General features: G+C 38.5%; 1 protein-coding gene across 1 annotated transcript; it reads left to right on the forward strand.

Annotated features, from left to right (window-relative positions):
• The first annotated feature begins 5,796 nt into the window (after positions 1-5,796).
• Positions 5,797-27,136, forward strand: EDNRB (endothelin receptor type B). Its single transcript, XM_090258468.1, has 7 exons — positions 5,797-6,537; positions 21,412-21,524; positions 21,660-21,864; positions 23,208-23,357; positions 23,731-23,864; positions 24,461-24,569; positions 26,009-27,136. The coding sequence occupies exons 1-7, from the start codon at positions 6,052-6,054 to the stop codon at positions 26,141-26,143; spliced, it is 1,332 nt and encodes a 443-aa protein (XP_090114594.1). The 5' UTR covers positions 5,797-6,051; the 3' UTR covers positions 26,144-27,136.
• Positions 27,137-27,166: the final 30 nt, after the last annotated feature.

Below are 27,166 nucleotides of genomic sequence, written 5' to 3' on the forward strand. Positions count from 1 at the left end.
ATAGACTTGATGACTTATAAACAACAGAAATGTATTTCTCTCAGTTCTGGAGGCTGGGCAGTCAAACAAAGATGAAGGCTGACAGATTTGGTGTCTGGTGAGAACCAGCTTCCTGGTTCAGACTGTTATCTTCCTGCTGTGTGTCCCCACCTGGAAGAAGGGGTAAGGAAGCTATCTGAAATCTCTTTTATTACTAATGGAATTTACAAATTCCATTCACAAGGGCTCCACCTGCCACAGGCTCATCTCTAAATAACATCACAATGGGGCTTAGGTTTCAACATTTGAATTTTGGAGGCACACAAACATTCAGTTCATAGTACATGTTCATTGCAAAACTATTCACAATAGCCAAGATAAGGAAACAACCCAATGTCTGTGGATGGATAAATTAATTCTCAAAACGTAATACTGTATATACATAAAATGGAATATTATGGGATATTGTTCAGGGGAGGAAATCCTGTCACATGCTACAGCATGGATGAACTTTGAGGACATTATGCTAAGTGAAATAGACAGTCACAAAAAGACAAATATGGTATAGTTTCATTTATATGATATATCCAAAGAAATAAAATTCATATAAAAAAGTAGAATGGTGGTTGCCAGAGTCTGAGGGGAGGAGGGAAAGGGGAGTTGTTTTTTAATGGGTTTAATGGGTAACTAAATTCAGTCTCGTAAGATGCAAATGTTATAGGGATCTATTATACAATTGGGCGTGCTTGACACTACTAAATTATACACTTAAAAGTGATTAAGACAGTAAATTTTATGTTATGTGTTTTTACCATAATAAAAAGTAAATAATGTAGATATCCAAAGGATTAACCACTCCCTAGATTTCCTATTGCTATAAAGTAATGGTAGTATTTTGTCCATGATTCAATAGCCTAAGAATAATTTACATAAATGTCAAGTGTGCATTTACAAAACAAGAAAACACAGGTTGGATTACCTTCTTAGACCAGAATTTCTAACATTGATACATTTTTTTAGTTGTGCCAAAGAGTTCTTATGAACAGATTTAAAGAGTTTGTAGACCAGGCTATACTCATTTTTTTAAACCAATGTTGGTGTAAAAAGCAAAATAAGACATCTATATATATATATTTTTTTTAATTACTTAACCCATAAACAAGAGAGCAAAGCCTTTAATTAAATCCTTTAATTAAGATAGACCATAGCCTACTAGTAGAAGTAGCTGAACTATGCTACTTTTCTCAGACAGAATAAAGAACATGTGGCCTTGCTGTTTCTCATATATTCTGTAAGCAGGAAAAAACTAATTATATCTTATTTCTAATTACTGTATGTCTATCAAACTTTCATGACTTTAGGGGCATGAACTAGAACAAGGCACTATCAGGCAACCATCAATGAAATTTCAAATCTTAGATTCTCTCATTTATTATCACATCCCTAATTTATGAATTATGACAGAGCTGGTAATAAGTATAAAGTAAATGATAAAGCAGAAATTATGTCATAATTGGAATTTTAATAGAAACAGTATCCAAATCCAAAAGTTTCAAATTTTGCTACTTTAGAAGAATCAATGCATTTTCATAAAAGCTTCATGAAGTATGAAGGGATGCCCACATTTGTCCAAACTCTTCGAACTGTGCACTTATGCCCTGTCCATTTAACTCTATATAAATTGTATCTTAATTGTAAAAGAATAAAAAGAGCATCCTTAACCATAAGACCCAAAGAACAATTAATATAAGAGAAAATCCAAGTTGTAGAAATGCTCAGGCTGTTTGGTATTGATTTGTGCAGTCACTTTAAATCTTTATGCTCTTACTTCAACCACTATTTGATCATTGGATCTGTTCCTAGGGGAATGTGTGGAGAAGCACTTGAAGCAACTCTTTCTGTGTTCTTCACACACCTTGTCCCTCAACATTCATGATTCAGAGAATGCAGGGTAGATTTCGAAGGGTACATTCATATCAAGGGGATTACATGAAAGCATTAGCTTTTTTTGTGTGGCTAAAAGGGCTTTTCTTTGTTCTCTTACCAGGGGAAAAGGTTTGCTTTGGGCAAGCTCTCCATGGCAAAACTCTTTGAGGAATGAATTCTGAAGTGCATTCAACCATGTTTTCAGGACCTTCTACTTAAAACACTGAAAAGGGATAGTGAGACATTGTCCTCCACCCTTTCTGTCTTTGATGGGTGATCTTAGCCAATCTGGGATTTTGATACACCTTCTCAGGCACTTCAAAAAGTATCGCTCTGAAAGGAATTTTGTAAAACAGTTCACATTTACTAAGTCAAGGAAAAATTCCTTCATAAATGCTAAGTGCAAAATTAGTTCAAACTCAAAAGCTTTCAGTAAAGGGTTATTAAAATTTGATACAATTGTTTGCTTCTATTTACAAATAAAATTTACACAGTACTTTACTGGTGAATTTACAAATTAAGTTTATTGAAGTACTTTAAATCATAAGGTGAAAAAACCTTGTACCTGTAGTAGTATTGCCCAAGGCATGAGAAAGGAAGTAAAAAGGAGAAAAAAGTCTGGCCTAACATCTATTTTCACATTTCCGCTCTTCAGGGTCAGTTAATTTGTCTGGCAGACTGATGTGTTAGAGCAAGAAGTACCTTTACAGAACTTCTAATCCTTTCCCTCCATTTTACAAATGGGGAAACTGAGGCTCAATTTCTTGTGGCTTGATTAAGGTCATTCATGAAGATCAAATAATAAAACATTCACATAGTTACCTTTACATTTTCACTCAATGTAAGGTGAAACTTCAATTCAATATTAACGCTGTCTAAAACACTGCTCTCTCAAAATAAGAAAAAATATATTTAGACTCTATGTAATTAAATTAATCAAAGCACAGTCTAGGTGACCAGATTAATCAAATCCTGGCTTCCAAATCATAGCCCCACAACTAACTAGCCACGTGACTTTGTGTGAATTCTGAGACTCCATTTTACTACGTATAAAGTCATGAAAAACGCCCTGGCTGGTGTGGCTCAGTTGATAGGGGCATCATCCTGTAAACTGAAAGGTCATAGGTTCAACTCCTGGTCAGGGCACATGCTTAGGTTGTGAGATCAGTGCTTGCTTGTTCAGGGTATGCATGAGAGGCAACTGATGAAGTTTCTCCCCCTCTCTCTTCCCCTCTCATCCCCTCTCCCTAAAATCAATAAACATGTTCTCAGGAGAGGATTTAAACAGAAATCAGGAAAAACAATTCCTAACTTAGACTGCTGTGAGGGAATAAGTGAGATATTGTAAATGAGGTGCCAGATGTAAGTAGTACACCCTATAATAGGTAGCCGATATTGTATTTTAAATTCCAGCTGAGAAAGGTGCACGTTTACCTTAAAATTATCTGTTTCTGCTCTTGAGCCCTATAGCTAGAGTTACTAAAATATAATTAAGTAACTTAAAATGTAATGATCAAATCTATAAAAAAATATTTTTTGAGTTCATCTTATGGCAGGTATTGTGATGGTACATAAACAACATACAACAGTGTTCCTATTCTGACAAAGAAATGAATTCACATGAAGTCCATAACCCATAAAGTCCCTATGTGATCATGTGCTCATTGGTGTTTAACAGTCATACAGTGCTATGAGAAAAGGGAAGAGATAGACCTCAGAGAGGCTCAGAATAGACACCCGAGACTGGATGGAGGAAAGAGGAATCCAGGTGGTGGTGAAGATGAGAGAATGAATGGGGAGGGAGAAAAAGTAGCCTCACCTGCAGGGTCTCTATAAATAATGGGAAGAAGGCTTGTATAAGGGCAGATTAAAAACCGAACAAAATATTCATATTCCAAATGCATGTATGGCACATCCTCTTAATTCCTCATTTACTTAACACTGTACATTGTTATGTGGCTCAGCTTTGAAGCAATTAAATGTTGACCTTGTTTTTACCCAGTCAGGGAGGATAAGTACTGCTCTCAAAATAGCCAGATTCGGAGTGAGCACTCACAACCCTAGACCATAGTTCTCATTCCTTTTGCCTTACTTCTTAATCATGTTTTTAGGCCATATTTCACACTCAACATTCATCTTTTTAAATAGAAATTGATTTACTTCTTCTCTTATCACAGAAGTCAAAAATTTAAGATTCTTGTCTCGCCTATGCCATTAACTAGTTGTGAAGCCAAGAACCAGCCACTTTGTCTCTAGGTGAGTTGCTACTTGAAATGGTTCCTCCTGGGTCTGAAATTTCACGGATGGAACCAATGGACGGGAGGACAATTGGAGTAATATTCAACGTGCATCGCACAGCCTAAATTTCTGACTTCTGTTTCATACAATCTTTGAGCAAAACTGTCCGTCTCTATTATTTCTCCCTATCCTATAAAAACTGAGTTCAGGGATGGGTGGGAAGACTCTTGTTTTATGGCTCTGCCTGATAAATATCATCCTGAATTTGGCAATTTTCTGATTATTTTTTATGTTCCCTCTAGGCATCAGGTCCCTGAGATGGCGGGGCAGTAACACTTCAGGACAGAACAGGAAGAGAGAACGGTGGCTGTGGAGACAGTAAGGGAGAAATTTTAGTTCTCTCCTAGGTCAGTGAGAAGAAAGGGCCGATGGGCTCTTCCGTGTTAGGGGCGACATGGACGTGAAATTGAAGAACAAAACAAAAACAGAGCAAAGAGCAGCGCCCCAAACCAACCAGATCTTAGATATCACGCGGATTTTTTAATGAAAAAAAAAAAAAAAAAGTCACAGTAGGCATTAGAAGTCCATGCTAATATGTTTAATACAGATCCCTGTTCTAGTATGGAGCCCAGGCGCGTCACCGAGTGCGTAGAAAACTTGACCTTCGTGTACGCCTGCGATTTGAGAAACTCAGAACCATGACAAATAAACTGCCTCTCGGGCGCGCAGGGAACTGACTGCCCTCTCCAGCGGGCAGCTCCTGCTGATGCTGTCCAGGCGTTGCCCAAGGGGAAAGGTTGTGGCGCGGTCGGCAGGCGCGGGAGGACTCTGGCGGTGATTGATGGGGAAGGGACAAATGAATAAAAGTGCTTGTCTAAGGGCAGCAAAGACCCCGAGTAAACAGTGGAGGCTACACGGTCTGGCATTCCCTCAGCGTTTGGTCAGAGCCAGACCCGCCTGCAGCTGAAGGGAGGGGACGCATCCTCTGCTCCCTGAGCAGTAGGAACCTAGCTGAGAGACGAGCGCGTCCCGCGAAGGAAGTCCCCGCAGGTCGCCCTGCACCTGGTTCATCCCATCAACAGGTAAACATTCTTTGTGTTGAATTAAAATCAATGATTGAACCTTGTCCTGGGGCTCCAGCTTGGATTACTAGTTTGACGGTTAAAACAACAACGTATAGACACACGAAAAGGGGTTGGAATAAAGGAGGGGGTGTGTTTGAAGCCACTTGGAGGGGACGGAAGTTTGTTAGTGCTGAGTCTTCCCAAGTCGGACCGAACTGAGAAGTCTCCCACATTTTCCAAGTCAGCCCGCGCGCTCCTGCGGTCACCGGGGACTATGAGCGCACGCACATGAGGAGTAGCGTCTTTCACCCACCAGGAGGAGTCTTGGCATTCATAGACAGGGTATCCGGGCTCCCTGCGGAGCGAAATGCCGAGATTCGCACAGACCCTTGGCCTCTAGGTGCCTCGATTCCTCGGTCGTTCGCGTTCTTAAGCAGAACGCACGCGTTTCCTCCCGGCTCACCAAGGAACTCAGAGATTTGCCTTGGACACCCACCCTTCCCTCCCTGGCACACCCCTTTCAGAATGCTCCGCCCCATTGCAGGTCATTTATCTCTGAGGGGTGGGAGGTGCGGGTGACGCAGGGGAGGAAAACCACCCTAATCTGGCTCAGGAAGGACAGTCGACAGACGCGGGCGGGTCACACCGGACTCTTCCCCGCTGGCGCGCAAACTTGAGTTACTTTTGCGCGCGGTTCGTAGCGGCGCTGCTGCGCTCCGAGCCAGCGGTTTGCAGGGGCGTGGCTAAGGTAGCTGACCCCAGTGTCCTGTCTTCCTTCCGCTGCTGGTCTCCAGGCTGAAAGCTTCGCAGCGGCCACCCGACTCCCACTGGAGCAGGCAGGAGCATGTGGCCGCTGCCAAACCTGTGCGGAAGCGCCCTGGTGGCCCTGATCCTTGTCTGTGGCGTGGCGGAGGTCCAGGGAGAAGAGATGGGATTCCCGACGGCTGGGGCCACTCCGCCGCTTCTTGGGACAGGAGAGATAACGACATCCCGCACTAAAACCTCCTGGCCGACTGGGTCCAACACCAGCGTGCCGTGGTCGCCAGCACCTCCGCAGATACCTAAAGCAGGGAAGCCGGCTGGAGCGCCGCCTCACACCCTCTTCCCTCCCCGGTGCGAGGGAACCATCGAGATCAAAGAGACTTTCAAGTACATCAACACGGTGGTGTCTTGCCTAGTGTTCGTGCTGGGCATCATCGGAAACTCCACGCTGCTGAGAATCATTTACAAGAACAAGTGTATGCGAAACGGCCCTAATATCTTGATAGCCAGCCTGGCCCTGGGAGACCTGCTGCATATCATCATTGACATCCCCATCAATGTCTACAAGGTAAAGGGCGCCTGCTAATGTCACAGGAAGGGAGGGTGACTGGTTAGGGAGCGGGAAGTGGGAAAACCTTTGGAGGGAGCTTACTCAAGAAAGTCAGTAATCACTGAAACCCAGTTTTCTTCTGGTCTTCAGTGTCCCCCCTGCTAAGCGTAGAACAATTGTAGTCCCTGGATGAGCAGCGTCAACATTACTTGGGAACCTGTTAGAAATGACATTTTATGGCCCCACCTCAGACCCATTCTGGGGTGGAACACATTTTCTATTTAAAAATTTTAAAAAGCCTTTCATGTAATTATGATTAATTGTGAAGTTTGAGAACCACTGGTGGTCCTGAAGAATTTTGTCCTTCAGCCAGCTCACTGGATAAATTCACTCTGCCCAGAGTGCGGTCCAAAAGCAGGATTGGTATCACCTGAGCTTGTGAGCACTGCAAGTCCACCCCGAACTTGCTAAATCAAACCTACATCTTAAGATACTTAAGTGACTCATGCACACTAGTCTTGGAAAGCATTTTCTTGGAGGACCCTTAAAGTAGAGGGGTTGGAATTTGTTTTTAGGAAATAAGTGGCCTAGAAGAAAGAGACCTAGACTGGTAAGTAGGGCACATTCCCCTGCTGTGAATGACTGTCCTTTTCCTACTTTTTATTGGATGTTGCCAGTGAGCCAAGCTCTGGGAAAGATGTCACTTTCCCTTATTCCTTCTGACAGCCAACAAGTAACTATTTCTCCATTTTACAGATGACTAATAAGGATGTTCAAGGTCCCACAACGAGTAAGAGCTGGAGGGAGGAATCAGGCTAATCTGTCAGGTTAACTGCACCCCACAGATTACTTCATGGGTCAGACCAAGAGCACTCACCTTAAAAGTCTGCAAAGAATGGTTTCAGTAGCTCATGTTACTATGTGATTACCATGAGCACCAGGCATGGAGAGCAGGGTCAGGACATAGACCCCCACACAACATAACTCTGGGCAGCTTTGGAACTCCAGGCACATCCCAACGTCTCTGGGCCCGTTTCTCTACAATAGGCTGCTCATGCCTACTTACTGAGGTCTCGCGGTGGGAAGAAAAACTAGCCTAAGAGAAAGAGCTGAAAAATTTTAAGAACTGTGCAAATATATAAAACTGCTTCCCTATCATGATCAGCAATAGAAAGTTGCATATAAAAATGAAACCAAAGTATAAGGGAATCGAAATGTGTTTTGCAGATTTGCCTACAGCCAGTCCTGGACTCACTACAGGAGGAAAAAAAAAAAAAAAAAGAAAAAAATGATGTAGAGTTGGGAAAGACTTTTAAGGGATGCTTTGATCTTGTGGCAGGAGAAATTATCATAAGGCATGCCTTCAAATTGTACTTCATGAATCTCTGAAAATCCTAATCCAAATAGCCAAGTTTTAAGGCAATTCTAGAAACTTCTGAGGTACAGAGATAGGATTCCAATTACAATCCAGACTCTAGAAGGAAATACTTCCAGAAATAGGGAACACAAAGGAGAAATTCTAAAATTCTGTGTGACAACTGGTACTTATAAACTCTGAAAATTTTCTGTAAAAGCACAGGCTGAAAGGGGCCCCTTAAATACAGCTGCAGTTCCATTTGGGCCAGAAGTGACCCACTTATTTCTTAAGGAGTCCCATGAACCAATTCCAGTTTGGCAGAGGAATTTCAATTCAAGTCATCAAAACTGACTTGAGGAACTTCAGAGTACAGGGTTTTGTGAGAAAATTTAAAATATGTGAAATAAGATCACTCTGAAAAGGGAGATTACATCTAGTTTTGCTAGATGGCACAGAGTTTTGGCAAAAGTTAACTTAGGGAGGTCCCCAGAAAGCCCACATGTCCAGGACGGTTAGAAACCTTCCTAAGTCAGCCAGCAGTTGAAGGGCTGTATGGAGCTTGGGTTGAGACATTTTCCTTCTGTGTGCTGCTTTCAGGCAAGATGAAAATCAGCTCTTCCAGGGCCAGCCTACTTTCTCCCTCTTGTCAAATTATTGCATTCAATAAGCCAGAGAGTATTTGACTTCCAAGGGGGTACAGAGATTTTACTTTCATTTCAAATTCCTATATGATTTCCCTAGGGAGTTACATCCTTTTTGCCTGAAGCCATTTAATCTGTTAATCTTATGTTTTTACCTCTGAGGTAAACAAACTAATGCATCATTACAACCTGCCATCTAGTCTTCTATATTGGTCATAAAGAAATTCATCGAAAAAGAATTAGGTCTCATCACTAAGTTTGCCATCGCTGAATGCTACATGGTAGCCGTTGGTTGATTTTGGTAGTATGCATAAATAGGTGTCACCTGAGATGTAATATAACAATATAGGCACTAGATACTTGATTTATTTCATTAAATCACCACAACAAAACTTGTGCGGTCGAGCTTTATTTTATGGAGAAACCATATGCTGGAGAGGTGACGTACGTTACTCGGTCACACCACTAGAAAGTGATGAAACTAGACTTGAACCCCAGCCATCTAGCCCTAGAACCTGTGCTCCTCCCCATTCCCCTGCTGTGAGTGAACTCGGATATAGCACCCCTTTCTCCATCCTGGAGCATTGTTATGGCTGCTCTGGAGAGCATTGGAGGAATTGTGATATACTGCCACACTGTGGGATACTTGGCAAGCGTTTTCTGTTTCAATTAGAGTCACGTGAGGATTTCTAGCTCCTGAAATTCCCTTCCAATGGTCTGGAATATGTATCCTGAAATCCCCTGCAGTTGGTCCAGAGTGTATTATATTGATAATAGCTATTTACCAAAGGCTTTATTTTCCAAAACACCTAATCCAGGACTAGTTAAAAGCCACTTAATGTGCTAAATGATTGTGACAGCATATAAGTTTTTGAAAATGCATTTAGAATTTCATAATAGTCACGTACTATACGTCTCAGAAAGTAATTTAAGTAAATTATGAATGCCATTTAAATTTACTCTATAAAGTGGAGACTTGACTCTCTAAACTAGAGATGTCTAATTTTCTTTTTTGTGGGATGTTACAATTGTCCTTGAGAATCCAGTTAATTATTTATATTATACGCAATGAATGTATTATATATAATTTATATGTACATCATAATTAATTATAGTATATTATAATATACATACACATGCACACACAATTTCTGGGGGTTCATAGAATCTCTGAACCAATTTGTTGGCACATCCAGGAACCTCTAAATGTTAATGTGAATCTACTCCATTCATCTGGAACTCAGTAAATCTAGAGTTCAATAAAGCAGACAAACACAAGATGTCGTAAATCTTGCTGGAAGCCATAGTCCTTGATACTGCTGTAGAATGGGACAGGCCATCACAGGGGTTGTGCTGCTGGGAGGGGCTGGCAAGCCTCAAGGAACTGAGGCTCTGGAAACTTGTAGGTAGAGTCAGTTCTCTCACCAGGTCTCCTGTGTCAGGGAGGAAATCCGGTGTGGAAGGCCAGAGAGGTACTGTAGGACATTCGGCACAAATATTCAAGTAAACATTCTAAAAATAAAACCTTATTTGTCCTTCTCAGCAGCACACACCAGAGTGGTTACACATTACACTGCATAAGAGCATCCAGATGAAAAATGAAAAATGCAATCATCCGAAGAGAATATTATATATAATATTCTACATATAAAATTGATATATATATTACATATAATATCATACATATATAATATTATATATAATAGATACATAAGTAGATAGGTAAATATCATTTGGTATAGTGCCTGACACATAGTAAGTAAACTGGTGTGTGTGTGTGTGTGTGTGTGTGTGAATAGGAATGGAAATTTGTTTAGACTTTTAGCTTTTACCATTATAGACATGACTACAAATAACATTTCTGTACATATGGTTTTGTACACATGTGTGACTATCAGAAGAGTAAATTTCTAAAACTAGAATTACTGTATCAAAGGATATGTGCATTTGTAATTCTGATAGATATTGCCATGTTGTGCTTCAAATCTGTTATACTCCTAGTTTGAATCACTCTCTGATACAATATTACCATAGAGATATGCATATATTGATGTCTACCACTAATTTATATATGCCAATATTTACATGGTCCATGTATGTACCTGACCCATAAGCCAGGGTTTAAGTCTTTTTTTTTAAAGAGATTTTATTTATTTATTTTTAGAGAGAAGGAAAGGGAGGGAGAAAGAGAGGAAGAGAAACATTAATGCGTGGTTGCCTCGTGCGTCCCCAACCAGGGACCTGAACCACAACCCAGGCATGTGTCCTGACTGGGAATCGAACCAGGGACCTTTTGGTTCACAGGCCAGTGCCCAATCCACTGAGCCACACGAGCCAGGACAAGGGTTTAAGTCTTTGATGTGAGGATGCATCTCTCCTTATTCACAAGCTATTTATATGTGTCCTTCCTGTATAGACTAAAATGAATGAGAAAATCTAAATGTTTGTTGCCTTTGAGAGCCTATCTGACTACTAATATAGAACCAATATCAAAGCTGTGTGGGCAGCAAAAGAGCTGGGTGTACTTGTGAATGCTGTGACCGTTTTTATATTGTTGGTTGGTTGGTCTGGTTTAGCAGTGATATTCAACAAGCCTTGGTTGCAGGTTGAAGTTAAAATTTCTTTAACTTCATTTAACTTCTCATGAAGTTATAATTTCTTAAGCAAATAATGAGTTTGTGAATTATTTGTGGGTTTTATTTAACAATTTCACTCCCTTTGTGCTATATTTACATGGGTAACTGAGTTAATACAGTTAATTCTCAAATATAGCTTCCTTTATGGATAAGCAAGTTACTTTTGAAAACAAATCTGCTTGTAAACTGATAAGGCAAATGTTGATATGAACACGAGTTTGATAAGTATCTGAGTGTAATCAGTTGTTCAGTGGTGATGGGGAGTGTTTTGAAAATTAAGATGGTGACCTGTCGGAGTGCCTTTAGATGGCTTTGCTGTTAAGACTTTGTAGGCTAGTATGAGAGGTCAGAGGCTGCCTTCATAGCTCTGTGAGGCAAAATTGCTGATCTTTAACATTTAACTAGTTACGGAAGGGGTAGAACCACCATTAAAATGCTGGCATGTCAAAATGTGGAGGTGCTTCGCTGAACCCACAAACGAGTTTGGAGGCAAGTGGCCTTGTCAGGTAATCGGATATTTTCTGCTTGTGACACAGTCAAAAGTATCTTTCTGAACAAAGTCACCTTTCTCACTGTTTGGTCTTGGATGACTTGTAGTACTTAACAGGTTTGTGTATAATTAACCAGCTTCATAAGTTAGAGGTAAAAGTTAATGGAAAAACCATCAAATTTAACTTTTGAAGTTATAATTTTCCAATCAGTAAACAGAAGTAAGGGTATCATTGGGCTGGAGAGTCTTAATTTCTTCCAGGATAACAACACTGTTTCCATTTCCAGTTAAGTAAGTGAGATCTTTTACTAATATTTTATTAATATTTTGAGATGTTTAGTAGCAGAAGAATTTTGACCCAAAATGGAATCTAAAAACCTTCTTTAAAAAAGATTTTATTTATTTATTTTTAGAGCGAGGGGAAGGGAGGAAGAAAGAGAGGGAGAGAAACATCGATGAGAGAAACATCTATCGGTTGCCTCTCGAAAGTGCCCCAACCGGTGACTGAACCCCCCCATCTAGGCACGTGCCCTGACTAGGAGTCTAACTGGTGTCCTTGCTTTGTGGGATGGCATCCCACCAACTGAGCCACATGGGTCAGGGTGGAACCTAGATACCTTTGAGATTCATTTATTTAAAGCAAAAAAAGAAAGAAAAAAAAAAAGCAGAACCAATTAAGCACATTTAAAGTATTAGCTTTTATAAAGTATTAATGAAGAGGAAGGCTATCGTGTTCAATGACCTCAACTCAATTAATTCAAATAAAACTAAGAGTCCTTACCACCTAGCACAGTGTTTGCAAAAGTCAACAGCAGTCAAGTACATGTTGACAAAAAATATTATACATAAGGTGTAACGGCAGTGGGATTTCTCTAACTTATATTTGTATAACTATCCAGATGAAAAAGAAGGGAGGAAATTTGTTCCTCTTCCTGTATGAGGATATTGGTCATAAGTGAATAAATGTCAATAACAGAATTCAAATAACCCAGAAACTCAAGACTTCCTATTTCCAATTTACGGCTTCACACATGGATTCCCACGACAAAACAGTTGGCAAACACTTGGCCTTGGGCAATGAAAGGTTCCTTAGGTTAACTCCGTGGCACTTCTTGTGTTTGTCTTTGATCTACAGCTCAATCACTTCATAAACCTAAGCCTCTTAAAGTGGTAAGGAAATGTTTCTTTCAATATGGTAAGCCTTACATATCAAAGGCTTTACATTTCTCCTTTGTTCACTTTAAATGAGTCATTCAAGGCTGAAGATATTTCCATAGCTGCACAAGAGGATGAAATAGCCAAGACCCTGTTGTTTCAGGGCCAAGACACTATGTCCTTCATTTCACCAAGAAAACCATATAAGGTTATCTCTGTGTGGCTAATATGCTATAGTTGACTATTTTTAAAGAAACATGCCAAATGTTAATAAGTGATTAAGTACTTTAAAGGGTGTTGACAGATAAAGCCAGAGCTGAAACAAGATTTGAGATATAATTTATGATGTGAAACATTTTCCTTCTGCACTTGACGAAGTTAAAAAGAGATTGGTTATGTTTGGAAGATAACTGTGGTGTATGGGTATACCTTTGCCAACCGCTTCTCTAATTTTAGACTTCTTTTTGATGCTTTTATTTTAGAGACTTATTCTTTCTCTTTCTCTATAGATTGTCTGGTGAAAAGTAAAGAAACAAGAAAATGGACAAAAAATGGTGGTAGAAGAGAGAAAGTGAATCACTTTTGAGTCAGAAATTTATTAGCAAAGTTGGCTGAAGTGTTACCCAAGCAATTCTCTGTCCCTGAGACTCACAGCCCTACTCGTGCCTCCTGCCTTCTGACCCCTCTCTGCCTCTCTCCTTTTTAGCTCCATCGCAGTTTCCAGAAGGAGGAAAACTTGCTCTGGATGGTTACATTGTACACTGTCTTCTTTCCCCTCACTCAGTGTTTTCAAATTATATTAAAGGGCTTTCAGATTCCATAGCAAACTTTTTCTCTTAGTAGCTTGCTAGTGTTCCATACGGTACTCTCTGAATAGAATAAAGTTTAAGTAAGATATAAAATTACTTAACCAGGTTTGTCAAATTCATTAAATTTGAGTCTCTTTCTGAGCCTTGAGGACATGAGATATAGCTCCTCCATTTCTTCAGGTATCAGGTGGTCTTCTCAGAAGAACCAGCTCAAATAAGTGACTCAAATAAGCTAGGTTTGTAAATAGCATTTCTTAACGCTCTTAGGTGAAACTTTTCAAAATATGTAATGTTCAATGTGTCTGGGAAAGTTTTTAAGCACAAACTGTGGCTATATTTTTTAATTCAGATAATTTACTTATTTACCTGTTACAGACTTGGGAATAAATTGCAGTGTAACACTGTCAGGGAAATATATTTAAAGTGAACTTAAATTTCTCCTGTGATTTATTATTTATCTTTTTTCTATCTCTTTGCTTCTTTTAGAGATTTTGTTTCGAGAATCCTAGTTCATATTCATAGAGTCATTGTTCTAGTTCAACAAGTCATAACAATCTTTCAAGAGTAGTGGAAGTCCCTCTGTTTTGTGGGTTTACATTCAAGAGATTGCTAGGGATAGAGCTTCTGTCTTGCACAGCGCCAGAGGGCACTATTCACATTCTGGTCTTTTTAAATGTCACTCTTGGGAGATGAACTGACATTATTTCTGACCCACATGGCCAAATCTTTAAGTGATGAAGTGCATTTTAATGGATACAGGATGGAACCTGGAATTGATATTTATCCCCTAGGGCACTGGTAAAATGTATGTCAAGAAAATATTTTCTATGCACTCGACCAGCAGCTTCCTTTAAATTCACTATGTATGTATGAACACAAAAAGAAAGGGAGCTCTGACAGGAAAATCCCTGAATGAGAGTGCCCTATATTATAAAAATGCAAGTTCCAATGCAGAAAAACTCCTATCTGCTTCAGGAAACAGAGATTTAAAAACAGAAGAATACACCCTTTTCTAAAGTTGTGAAATACAACCACTTCATTACTTCCCTCTTCTGCCTCTTACTGTAAAAACATAACGCCAGTCATTGGAAAGAAATTATTCACATTTCATCCTGAGATGGAACAAATAGAAACCTGGCTAATTAATCCTGGTTTGTCTTCATTAATACTGGTCTCATCCACCAAATTTATAACTAAAGTTTCTCATAGAACCTCCATAGAGAGTGAGAAACAGTAGGTTCTGCTTTATATCAGTCATTTCCTTGACAGGTTTGAATAGGATAGTGAGGGTGGAAGAGAAATTTGTGCTTCTGACCTTTTCTAAGCTTGCTCGGAAGGCAGGGCTCCAACAATAAAACAGCCAGCCTTCACACTCAAGGCCCTGGCTCCCTGCGTCAACACGACCTGATCATCTTGAAGGGGCATGACGGGGACTAAACAAGACTAAACAATGAGTGCAAAGTGATCGCAATTCTCTAAAGAACTTGTTTCAAATATGGTAGCTGAAAAGCTCATGACAAAAGTTTTGTAAGATGTCTGTTTTCAAATCAAATTCATTTATTCATCCATTCCTTCATTCACTCGTAGTACTCAACAAACACTTAAATAAGTGACCGCTGCATGCCAGGCACTGTGCTAGGCATTAAAAAAATGTAGTAGAATATCCTGAAATAAATAAGCAGTTAAAACTCAGTGTGCCATCTAAATTCAAAAAAAAAAAAAAAAAAAAGTAAAAGTAAATGGTATATATAGTTAATGAGGCGAATGAACATTTGTTAGAATAAGATGCTTAACTTTGGAATTTCCAGATTTTATGGGGCTTGATTCCTTTGGGCATTAAGAGTGGTGTGCATTACAGGGTTTTCTCCGTTTAATTTCTCAAGAATGTAATTTTTAATTAAAAAGAGACATGAAAAATGCAAATCCACCCCCCCCACCTGCACTTGGAGAGATTTTGTAGGACTCAATTAACAGTACCCTGAAAGAAAATATATTTATTTCCTGTTCATGCTACTTATCCTTTAAGAAATTAAAAAGGAAACTTTATAATCTAAACATTATTTTATAATGTAATACAAAAATAATTTATTTGGTTCTGTTGTCTTTTTTCTTTCTTAAACAGCTATTCCAACATAAAGTTATGAAATCATGGCCATCTTTGAATAGAAACCTTAAAATCATTATGGTCATGTCTCTTTTCAATCTAGTGATTATTTATTTGTGCTTGTTCATACAGAAGAAATGTGCTAGGGGAGCAGTAGGAGCCTAGGGAAAAGGGTCAGCACAAGCGTAGGCTATCATTCGTCAAATGGACACCTCACTGCTTATTGGACCCAAAGTAACAAAAGCTCTCCCTTGGATGAGCCATTACAATATGAAAACCAGCATTAGTTATGGGGGTATTTTCTACCTGGTTCACATATGCCAAATGATAGATAATAGATATTCAAACTTAACGTTAAACCAGACCTAAAAAATTAATTCATGTGGCAGGAACCTAGAAACAATATCAAACTCTAATATTCTTTTTTTTTTTTTTATTGGAGAGATCTGTTTGATTATATGCTTGATTTGTCTTCAGAATTCAGACCTTGCCCTTAAGAGATCTAATTTAATGGGTAAATTCAAAGACAAAACAAAACAAAACAAAAAAAAAACCCATAAAGAATGAAAATGTCATCACTGGGTTTAAAATGATAGTTGTTCCCTCTTTCAATAAGGAAAATCAGTTTCTTCCACAAAGAGGAAAGCTATGTCATTCGATTTCAGATTTTAAGTATTGGACGTCATTATTTTTGTCACTAAATAGTGAACTAATTAATTTCCAGGAATTATAAAAATCCATAAGAACATTTTTAAATCAAATTTTAAACAAGGCATCTTGGTTAAGAGTGATTTTATTTTATTTTTTTTAATTTCACAGCTTTTCACTGACACAGGACTTCACTTACCATTAAACTAGAGGTTGTTGCCGTTGCATTTTAAATAATCTCCAAGCACTGAATTGCTCAGTTTCTTGCTGGAGGCCGCTAAGAAAGAGATGAGCATCAGTGGTAGGTGTGGTTTCTGCCATAGGCTATCAGACTTCTCAGTGTCTCCATAAAGCCTACTGATCAGAGAGAGGCAGAGATTGTCAAAGTCACCCTTTTCACTACAAGATAATGGAAGTGACAGTGGGCATTCAATTCCCCATCTTTTGTGGCCCCAAAGGACCAGCAGTGTTCAGCTCTGACCTGAAACCCGAAGTCCTGAAAGATCGTAAAGGTCGCTGCTCCCTATTCCGCAGTTCCTTTCCTTATGTAAGGGTAGATTAGAAAATTGTAATCTCTCAGTTATGATTAGCTTTCTGGCTATCTCTGTGTTAAACTTGAAGACAACTGTTATAATTTTCAGTTTGTGTTTCCCTGTCCTCTGTGATAACTTGGGTCAGAGGTTGAGCCGCAGGCCTCACAGTGGTATGAAGAGCAATCATCCAATTTCTAAGCTGAGCCAAAAACAATAGTAACCACAAAACAGGGCCTGGACTCAGTGCAGAGTTCATTTTCATTGGCCAGACTTCTCTCACTTCAGTGGCCTGTGCACTCATTCGTCTTGATCGACCTGATGGCTGTACTTCTGTGACACTAATATTTGCATATTTGGAAATAGTTTGAGACAATAAAATACTTGAAAGTGTCCAAATATTTGGACATTGTGTAGATAAAATAGTTAGGTTGTTGGAAGAAAATTGTACTCACCATCTAGATATTTTACCATTGTTTGACACATAGCCCTGGGTATAAAAATACTAATACTGATTTTAATTCTAAACATCCTTTTTTTTGCAAGATCAGCTTCTTGAAAATACTGCAGATTCCAGAATCAGAACATGTGGGTCCAAATGTGGGTCTATTAAGTGAGTGACCAAGGACAAATGTATTAGTTATCAAATGATGAATAGCAAAGTACCCCCAAATTTAGTGGCTTGAACAATAAACATTTATTCTCTCACATTATGTCTGTGGTTCAAGAATTCAGGAGCCTCTGGCTTAGGGTCTCTCATGGGGGTACTGTCAACATATTGTCAGGGATTGAAGATTTCTGAAGGTTTGCCTAGGGCTGGAGGGCCTTTTTCATCCACACACCAGTCTCCGTGAAAGTGCATGAGTGTCCTCCTGGCGTGGCAGCCGGCCTCCCCCAGAATGAGTGATCCAAGAGAGAGCAAGGAGGAAGCCATAATGCCTTTGATGAACTAGTCTCAGATGTCATACATCATCACTTTCACCACATTTTATTTGTCCAAAGCAAATCATTAAGTTCAACCCGCATTCAAGTGGAGGAAAATGAGACCACAGTTTGAAGGGAAGAGTTTTGCTTTCTTTCTTTCTTTCTTTTTTTTTTTTTTGTCTTTTTTCTTTTTCCTGATACATCTAAGGACAATCAGTATGATTAGATAGAATATTGTCTGGATAGTTTATTCCAAGCTGGGTCTGTCAGAGTCTTTGTAATTGGCTGAAACCTATTTTTTTGTTTGTTTATTTGTTTTATGTTTCCAAGGGCAATTGACAGTTTTTTCAAAGTATCTTGAGTTTGTAGTGCTAGGGGAACTCAAGAGTTAAAGATTTTAGCTTCAGTCATAGTTGATAGGTTTAAGTGATTACTGTGTGTATGTGGAAAGCTGTTATTCCAGGAACTGGAACAGATGACCTACTTGACTCCAGAATGTTCACAAGCAATTCAATCTTTGTGCCCCCAGGGGTCTGCAAGTGATAGAGAGCCACTGTGTTCCAGGGAGAGACCATCTGTCTGTCCTTGAGGGAGATAAAGCACTGTTGATCAACAGATAGAGAAATACTTGGAGAATTGCTGGAGGACTGAAACTCTTATCTGATTAACCTTTTATCCAAACCCTTTACCTACTCTTCTCCTTATAAAAAGGTCAGTTTGAAATGAGACATTAAGATGGATTTTAGGGTACATAACCCACTGTCAAATCTGGCATCTGAATAAAGTGCCCATAAAGAGTCAATCTTTGTCTTTACTTACTGGTTCTGGTAGCGACAGGCAGCACAGATGCCAACTTTTCCATTTTCAGTAGCTGGTTCAGACCTGTGGTACTCTGAGTCTTCCCTATTTTAGTAAATGGCCCCACTTTTCACATGATAAACCTCTTTGAGCTTGCTGACTCCTCACATCTGACATCCAACCCTTCAACAAGTCCTACTGGCTCTACTTCAAAATACATCCTGTCTCTAACCCATTCTCGGCTCCAGGACACACAGGGTCCAGCTCACCCTGAGCTCTCATCAAGCTTCCTTTCTTGACCCCACATTAAATTCCACATTGAGCAGTCAGGGCGATCTTTCTAAAAACATAAATAAGATTGCGCTGTTTCCCTTTTTAAAAACATTGCAATGGATCTTCTCAAAGGAAGAAAGAAAGAAAGAAAGAAAGAAAGAAAGAAAGAAAGAAAGAAAGAAAGAAAGAAAGAGAGAGAGAGAGAGAGAGAGAGAGAGAGAGAGAGAGAGAGAGAGGGAGGGAGGGAGGGAGGGAGGGAGGAAGGAAGGAAGGAAGGAAGGAAGGAAGGAAGGAAGGAAGGAAGGAAGGAAGGAAGAAAACTCAAACACTTCCCTCTATAGCTTCATCTCTTTGAAACCTGGTCTGGATCACTCAACAACAGCCTTGGTAGACATCTTCCTGCCCTTTCAGCTCACCAGCTTATCTGGACCTCAGGGCCTTTGCACTAGCCCTTTCCTCTGCCTAGAATGTTCTTCATGTGACTTATTCTCTTATTTTAGTCAGGTTCTACTCAAATGTTGCCTCTTCAGACAGACCTTGCTCAGAGGCCTATCAGAAAGTACCCCAAATCCTACCATACTCTTTTAATGTGATGACACCCGCTGTGTGACACCATATTGAATATTTATGTGGTTTTTGTCTGCTTCCATCACTAGACTTTAAGCTCCATGAGAACAGGGAGTTTACCTTGTTCACTGATATGAGGTGCACCCTGGACTAGGAATGGTGTCTGGCACATAGTAGATACTCAGTAAATGTTTATTGAGTGAATAAACAAACAAGCAGTGTTTTGTGTCAATTGATTAATCCAGAAATCACAAGAGAGAGGCTAGTCTGACCCATGGATATATTTTGTTTATAAAGTGTTATCTGATGATGTTTTTTAAAAATATGATTTAGTTGACAACTTTTATAAATTGTGGGAATTCATATAAAAATTTCCATTTTTGGCTAAAAATCAAGAGATTTTTTCCTTTGGCAAAAATTATGTCATGTTTACTAGCAGATACTACTTTTAGACAGGATTTACCCCAGACCCCACCATTCCATATGGTCTTCCTAACACCAATGACATTCATATAACCAGTTTCCTTCACTCTTCTATATTACTTGCCCGGCCCGGTCAGCTTTCAGGAACCTAGAATAAGCATTTTTATGGTAAGTTTGTCCTACATATCTGTGTAATTTTTCATATATAACTTACAGAGTAAATTGGTCCCAAGTTGGATTTCCAACTCATATTTGTACTGAGACATACATTTCAGCCTTTGTTGCCATTCTAGTTATAGAACAATCACCCAGCTTGACAAACTCCACAAAGAATTTTCACTAATGAAACAAAGAAAAGACTCAATTGTGTTTCAAAATAGTTTTCACTTTTGGAAGGTTATTTTTAAAAAAAAATAACATTAAGAAAGAAACATAGATTTCAAATACTTTTCTTTATTTTCAAAAGCTCATTAACATTTGATCCAGATGTTTACCTCAAGTGATTCATTTACCAGAGTGGGGCACACCCAGTTGTCCCAAGAAATGAAATAACTGAGTTAAACAATAGGTGGTTGATAGTCTGACAAAGAGATATATATATATTAGCAAATACTTTGTCTTTTTGTTCATTGTATAACCAGTGCCTATACCTGTTAGGGGCTTGAACATGTATTAAGCATCTGTTATGTGTCAGGAACTATAATAGGCAGTCGCAGAACTTGTAGTTTCTCATACATTCTAGAAACACCAGACACAGAAACTAAACAAAACAAGCCAGTAAGTGTTATAACAGAAGCAATAGGAATTGATAAGCACTGGAGATAAAAGGAAGGTGGAGTAGGGGAAGGGAGATGATAAGGCCTGACTGGTTACTGTTCTTAGTAGTGTGCTCAGGGTAGGTCATGATGAAACGGTGAAATCTGAGTAAGATTGGAAGGAGGCAAGAGAGTCTGCCTAGTGGCTCATGGGAAAGACCCTTTCAGAATAAGGAAAGATCTGAAGTTCGAGGGCAGGAGCATGCCTAGTATGTTCAAGAAGCAGCATGCCTACTTGGGCTGAGCTACTGTGAGTCAGGTAAGTTGGCTAGGGTAAAGAGTAAGTTCTCCAGAAGAGTATTCCTAGTTAAGGAACATTTATCACCTATTTCTAATTAAGCTATGTTTTGATTTGGCCATGACCTGAGCACTGGAGACTGTAACAGTCCCATAGACATTCTCAGCACTTCAGCTTCAATTTTGTAAGGGGAGCTTAAGTGACCGACCCCAATTGGCCCCATGGTGGAGATCCTACCCTAAGCTATTGTAGATGCATAACAAACTCATGAATGGGCTGCGTTTTCATTATTCCCAACACATTCTCCTGTTTCATATGAACGCAGGTGCTTTTCAAAGGAGTAGTCCATGAGGAAAAGAGTAAGAAGCGAAATGTGTTATCTTATTCTGCATGCTAATTACTCTGCCTTAAGTAATGCAGTCCAGAGGGTGCCTCATGAAAATCTCCCTAATTAGAGCTTCACTTTCATGTCTTCTCAATGCAGCTACTCGCACAGGACTGGCCCTTCGGACTTGAGATGTGTAAGCTGGTGCCTTTCATACAGAAGGCCTCCGTGGGAATCACTGTGCTGAGTCTGTGTGCTCTAAGTATTGACAGGTAAGAGCGTATATTTAAGTCAGATGTATCCTGAACACTTTCCTAGTGATGGCCATGTTCCTTAGAAAATAGACTATGTAATTCAACAAAACCAGGCTCTGCCAGCTGGACAGACAATTCCATTTTGCTCTTCAGATACCGAGCCGTTGCATCATGGAGTCGAATTAAAGGGATTGGAGTTCCAAAATGGACAGCAGTAGAAATTGTTTTAATTTGGGTGGTCTCTGTGGTTCTGGCCATCCCCGAAGCTGTGGGTTTTGATATGATCACCACTGACTACAAAGGAAGCTATCTGCGAATCTGCTTGCTTCATCCCGTTCAGAAAACAGCCTTCATGCAGGTAACTTTAACTTTTTTTCCCCTTTCCTGTTCTTCCCTTATAAATATTGAGCTATCTCTCCTCCGACTTCCCCTTCTTGGATCCTATTGATTTATGACTGTCTTTAGTATAAATTAAGAGTGTAGGTCAAAGGACTGAGGGGTTAACAGCAACTAATGACCTAGAAGCTGGGTGCCAGCTTCTCCCAGAATCCCCTGGCACACAGGGATACAGATAAGCCAGGTTCACATGAGAGAGTTGTTCTGAATTTATAGCTTTTCTACTCAAATCTCCACAAGGACTAACAACTACTTCCTTTTCTGTATAAGGCAGCACAGCAGAGGGAGTAGCTAGTTCAGTGATTGATCAACCAGAAGTCGCCCTGGTAGGGATGAATTCTGAATAGCAGGGTTGTCCTTTCCTAAAGGGAAAAATACCATTGCAAAGAAGTTTTCCTCTTGCCCATTATTTATTCAAGGATATTTAATCAGGTGGTGGAGAAAGAAGAGCAATGCTTGTCATCAGAAGATAGATCCCAAGTGTAAAAAGCTCTTTCCAACAGAATGGGTGAAGAGGAGTTAATGCAAAAGGGATCGTCTAAGGGTCACCAATGATTAGTTCCCATTCCGCATATGAGAAGGCTATATAAGACTTTATGAATTATAGGTATTGTGGTAATCAAAAGAATAAAGATGGACATTAAGGTGAAATTAAGGATGAAATTGCTTTTTCTTGTTTCTTGTTAGTTAAGAGGAAAAAGTATTGCATAGATGATGTTAAGTTCAACTCCCATACAGATATATCTGGAGCAATAATTTTAAAAAAACCACACAGAAAATGTATAAGAGAAAAGGCATATTTCCTAAGCAACTTTGATTTTTTAATTGATAGATTAGATTTATACAGTACTGAGCTAAATGATTAACACAGGCCTTTTTTGTATCTATTTTTTCCATGAAATAAATATGTTAAAAAATGAAAATTCCCTTAAACACTATGATGTCTTTACATGATGTGATATTTCATACAAAGAATAACTTAAGAATAACTAGTTTGTGTGAAGACAAAAATATCTGAATTACCAAATATTTTAAACTTTGTCTAACTGACTAAATTTTAAGGCATATTTATAGTACATTGCTTTTGAGAATTGAAATGCCTTTTTGGAAAAAAAAGTATTATTTAATATAAGTATTTAATTATTTGTTCAGTAGATAAGATCTGAAAGATTCTATACTGTGTTTATAAAATGGATCTACTTTAAAATATAATTATTCCATGATGAATTGTTCTAAAATTAACATTTGTCATATAAGAGTTTCTTACAGAGGAATATTAATCATGAAATTCTCTCTTCCCCATAGTTTTATAAAACAGCTAAAGACTGGTGGCTCTTTAGTTTCTATTTCTGCTTGCCATTGGCCATCACTGCATTTTTTTATACTCTGATGACCTGTGAAATGTTGAGAAAGAAGAGTGGCATGCAAATCGCTTTAAATGATCACTTAAAGCAGGTAAGAAAGTAGAAATATTTGCCAACTTATGACTGTAATTATAATTATGAATAACAAATGTATGATGATAAATTAAAATTATTATATAGCAGAGCATATCTCTTTTTCCTTGCTCTGGAATTTTTTTAATATTAGCTATCTAGACATATTCAATATAATCTAAAGAATCTATAAAGAGCCAATACTTTTTAAAGATGACACTCTAGCCATTTTAGTTTTCATTCACATTAGTTATTCAATGTAAAGCTCAGTGTCCTAAATTTATACAAATGCCACTGACTTTCTGTGAACAATTGCTATTCTGTGTGGGAAAGGAGAGCACTGTGATTGCAATGAGCCCCCATTTCAGGGTCTGACTCTGGTTTTATTTCAGAGACGGGAGGTGGCCAAGACAGTCTTTTGCCTGGTCCTTGTCTTTGCCCTGTGTTGGCTTCCCCTTCACCTCAGCAGGATTCTGAAGCTCACTCTTTATGATCAGAATGATCCCAACAGATGTGAACTCTTGAGGTAAGAAAAACAAAATAGAGATAGCTTTGTAAATAAATGTCATGCAGACATTTTCCATTGATTCCTTTTCTAGGGAGAATCAGGCAGTGCCATTTTTCTGATCCTTAAGCAATTAAGGATCTTCAATGATTAAGATCCCCATTTTTTACCTCCACTCCAATTTTAAAGGAAGTAGTAAAGGGAACTTAGGAGAACATTGGGAATAGTGAACCAGTGTTGCCCAAATAAATGAGTAGTGGCATGCTTGAAAATATTAGGTCTGATTCTCCTTTGCACATGGTCAGTCTTTTTTTTTTTTTTTTTTTTTTCAGCCAGACACAGCACTTCTAAATAAAATTTTGTTTTAATGAAGAGAATTGGGCACAGTGTAGGGGAGAGTGTGTTGCATGACAGAGAGAGAGAGAGAGAGAGAGAGAGAGAGAGAGAGAGAGAGAGGGAGAGAGGGAGAAATCATTATCACCAAAGACCAGTAATACAATCAAAACCATTACCTATGGGTAATTTTTTTTTTTTTCTTCACAAAAACACAAATGTCTGTACATACATGCTCAGAGAAGCATATTTTCAACAGACATGTTTTGGTTTCTTTTTTGCAGCTTTTTGTTGGTTTTGGACTACGTTGGCATCAACATGGCCTCCCTGAATTCCTGCATTAACCCAATAGCTTTGTATTTGGTGAGCAAAAGATTCAAAAACTGCTTTAAGGTAAGAGAGTATTTCAAAATAAAAAAGACTTTTAAATCTGGCATCAAATATATCCCTTCCAAACTATTAGTATTTTTATCTCTCCAGAGAGCTCTAGTAAATTTACAGCTTTCCTTTGCATTACACAATGGATGACTTTTGCTCATAAATCACTATAATTGATTTTTGTCTGTAAATCTTTGTCAACGACTCTTTACTGCCTGAACTACTCAGTTATAGAATTGCTTATAAAATTAATAAAATGTGCAAACATTGATGTCTGAGGGAGATCATATGACAAATAAGAGCTAAATATAAATTAAATGCACTGATCCTCTTTTGGGTAGATTTTTGACTGTGCAGCACAATTTGGATTATAACTACATTGATCTCTTTCATGTGGACATGAGGATAGCAAGTCAAAGATTTTTAATTTAGGGTCCCATCTCCTCTTTTCCATTTTCTCAGCAGAGATGTGCTTTTCAATGTGGAATATGTTTGGTTATTCCTCATTCGGCTGCTTGCATTGTAACATTCTTGCATCCATCCACTCACTCCTTCAATAATCTAATGCACAAAAATGTATTTCCTCCCCTTCTCTGGGAATGATCCATTTGTCCCTGGCAGTTCATTGTTGGGAAGACAACAACTTAGTTTCCTTGTAATCTCAAAGGCAGTCTGTAAAATCCTTTGCCCACTCATAAACTCATAGATTTCAGAGCTAGAAGAGAATATTCATCAGGTCAACTCCCTCATTTTACAGAACAGAAAACAGTGAGCCTCCCATTTCCTTATAGGTATAGATTCTCAGAATACAAACAGAATGGGTTTTAAATTTTTAAAAATTCAAGAAAAATAGATAAATAAAATGGAGACACATATATTTTATAACCTTATTGTGTAACAGTATTGGATAGGCACATGAGAATAACATATGGCTGAAAAAACTGGCAATGCAATATTAAATTCATTGATATGGAAAAATGTCTATGACACTGTCAAGTGAAAGAAAGCAGGCTATGAATTAGTATGTATAATATGATTTTATTAAAATTAATTATACATGTGTTTCCACACAAATGTTCACATATAGTCATGTGTATGTGTGTGTGATATTTCTACTTGCATAGAAAAATGTCTTGACTTATGTATTTAGAAAGAGTATTTCTCAAGTACTCAAGGTTAAATATCAAGAAGAGTGGCCTTCTCTTTTAATTTTAATTAAAGGGGGAGTAATTTTAATTATACATATTTTTTCTTCTGTGTTCTAGTTTAAAAGTAATTATCATATGCTACTTATGTAACTATATGTTTTAAAGGGCAAAAATAAGACTGCATAGAAAGAAATTGGCCCAAGAATTCCCAGTCGTGCAAAGAATGTCAGAACCCTACAGAGTAGGCGGAGTCATGACAATACAACCAATGTACATACGTAATGAGTGCCTTTTTTTTTTGTACAGTCATGCTTATGCTGCTGGTGCCAGTCATTTGAAGAAAAACAGTCTTTGGAGGAAAAGCAGTCATGCTTAAAGTTCAAAGCTAATGAGCACGGATACGACAACTTCCGTTCCAGTAATAAATATAGCTCATCGTGAAAAAAGGAAAATTCACTTAATTCCATTTTCTTCAGTGTGGACAAAAGTCATTAAAACAATGAGGCATTTGCCGAAACAAAACGAACTGTGTGTTTGCACAAAACAATATAAAAATTTAAGAGTGATTATTTTCTTAACACTCGTAGTTACACGTGACATTTTATAAGCTGGTTTCGGATTGAGAAGGAAAGCAGTGACAATTAAGAAACCTTCATTGTGAAAGCACTTAATTTTTTACAGTCGGCACTTCAATGTAGCTCTTAATCACGTTCAGTATATTCATACATTACATTTAAATTGAGCTCACTCAGAATTTCTATTAAAGAGTTACTTTTAAATTAATGTGAAAAATGTCACCGTAAAACAGAATTTTTAAATGAAGTTTAAATCATTTAATTAAAAATATATATAAATCCTGTTAAAAAATTCTTATTAATAGTGTCACACCATTGGATACAAAATGTATAAGCAGTTTAGCTGGTGTCCCTTTTTTTTTAACATTAGAATTAGAGACTTTTAAATGATCAGAAGGGAGTCTCAGAGACACAGAGAGAGATCGAACTTTTTGGAAATCATTTAATCTTCTACATACAGAAAAGATCAGATGCTTTGTGGCAGAAAGAGAGAGAAAGTTTGGAATGGTGTCCCAAAAGACTCCTTCGAAATCTCTCATTTAAGTACTCTGCAAAGAAAATGCTACCTTCAGTTTTTTTCAGGATTATTAAAACATTTTTCTTTCAGTATCACTATTGTAGTTTAAACACTACTTGTTTCGTTTTCTCATCTTGTAAATACTTCGCTACAATACAATGTGTAGATGATTAAACTGAGGGCAGGTCCCAGGGTTCCTACCTTTGCAATGGAGGGATGCTGGTAACCCCATAAAGGACAGAATGTGAGTTGCCTGGAGCAAAGTTCACATGACAAAGGAAAATGCAGCATCTTCCCCCACCCAGGCTGTAGTTAAAATGGTCTCTGGCCAGAGGCGGATTTAACGGCAAGCGCGCCGTGCCAGCACCCTGG

This window comes from Furipterus horrens, unplaced genomic scaffold, assembly GCF_987537825.1.
Source record: "Furipterus horrens unplaced genomic scaffold, mFurHor1.1.pri manual_scaffold_12, whole genome shotgun sequence".
Classification (NCBI taxonomy): Eukaryota; Metazoa; Chordata; class Mammalia; order Chiroptera; family Furipteridae; genus Furipterus; species Furipterus horrens.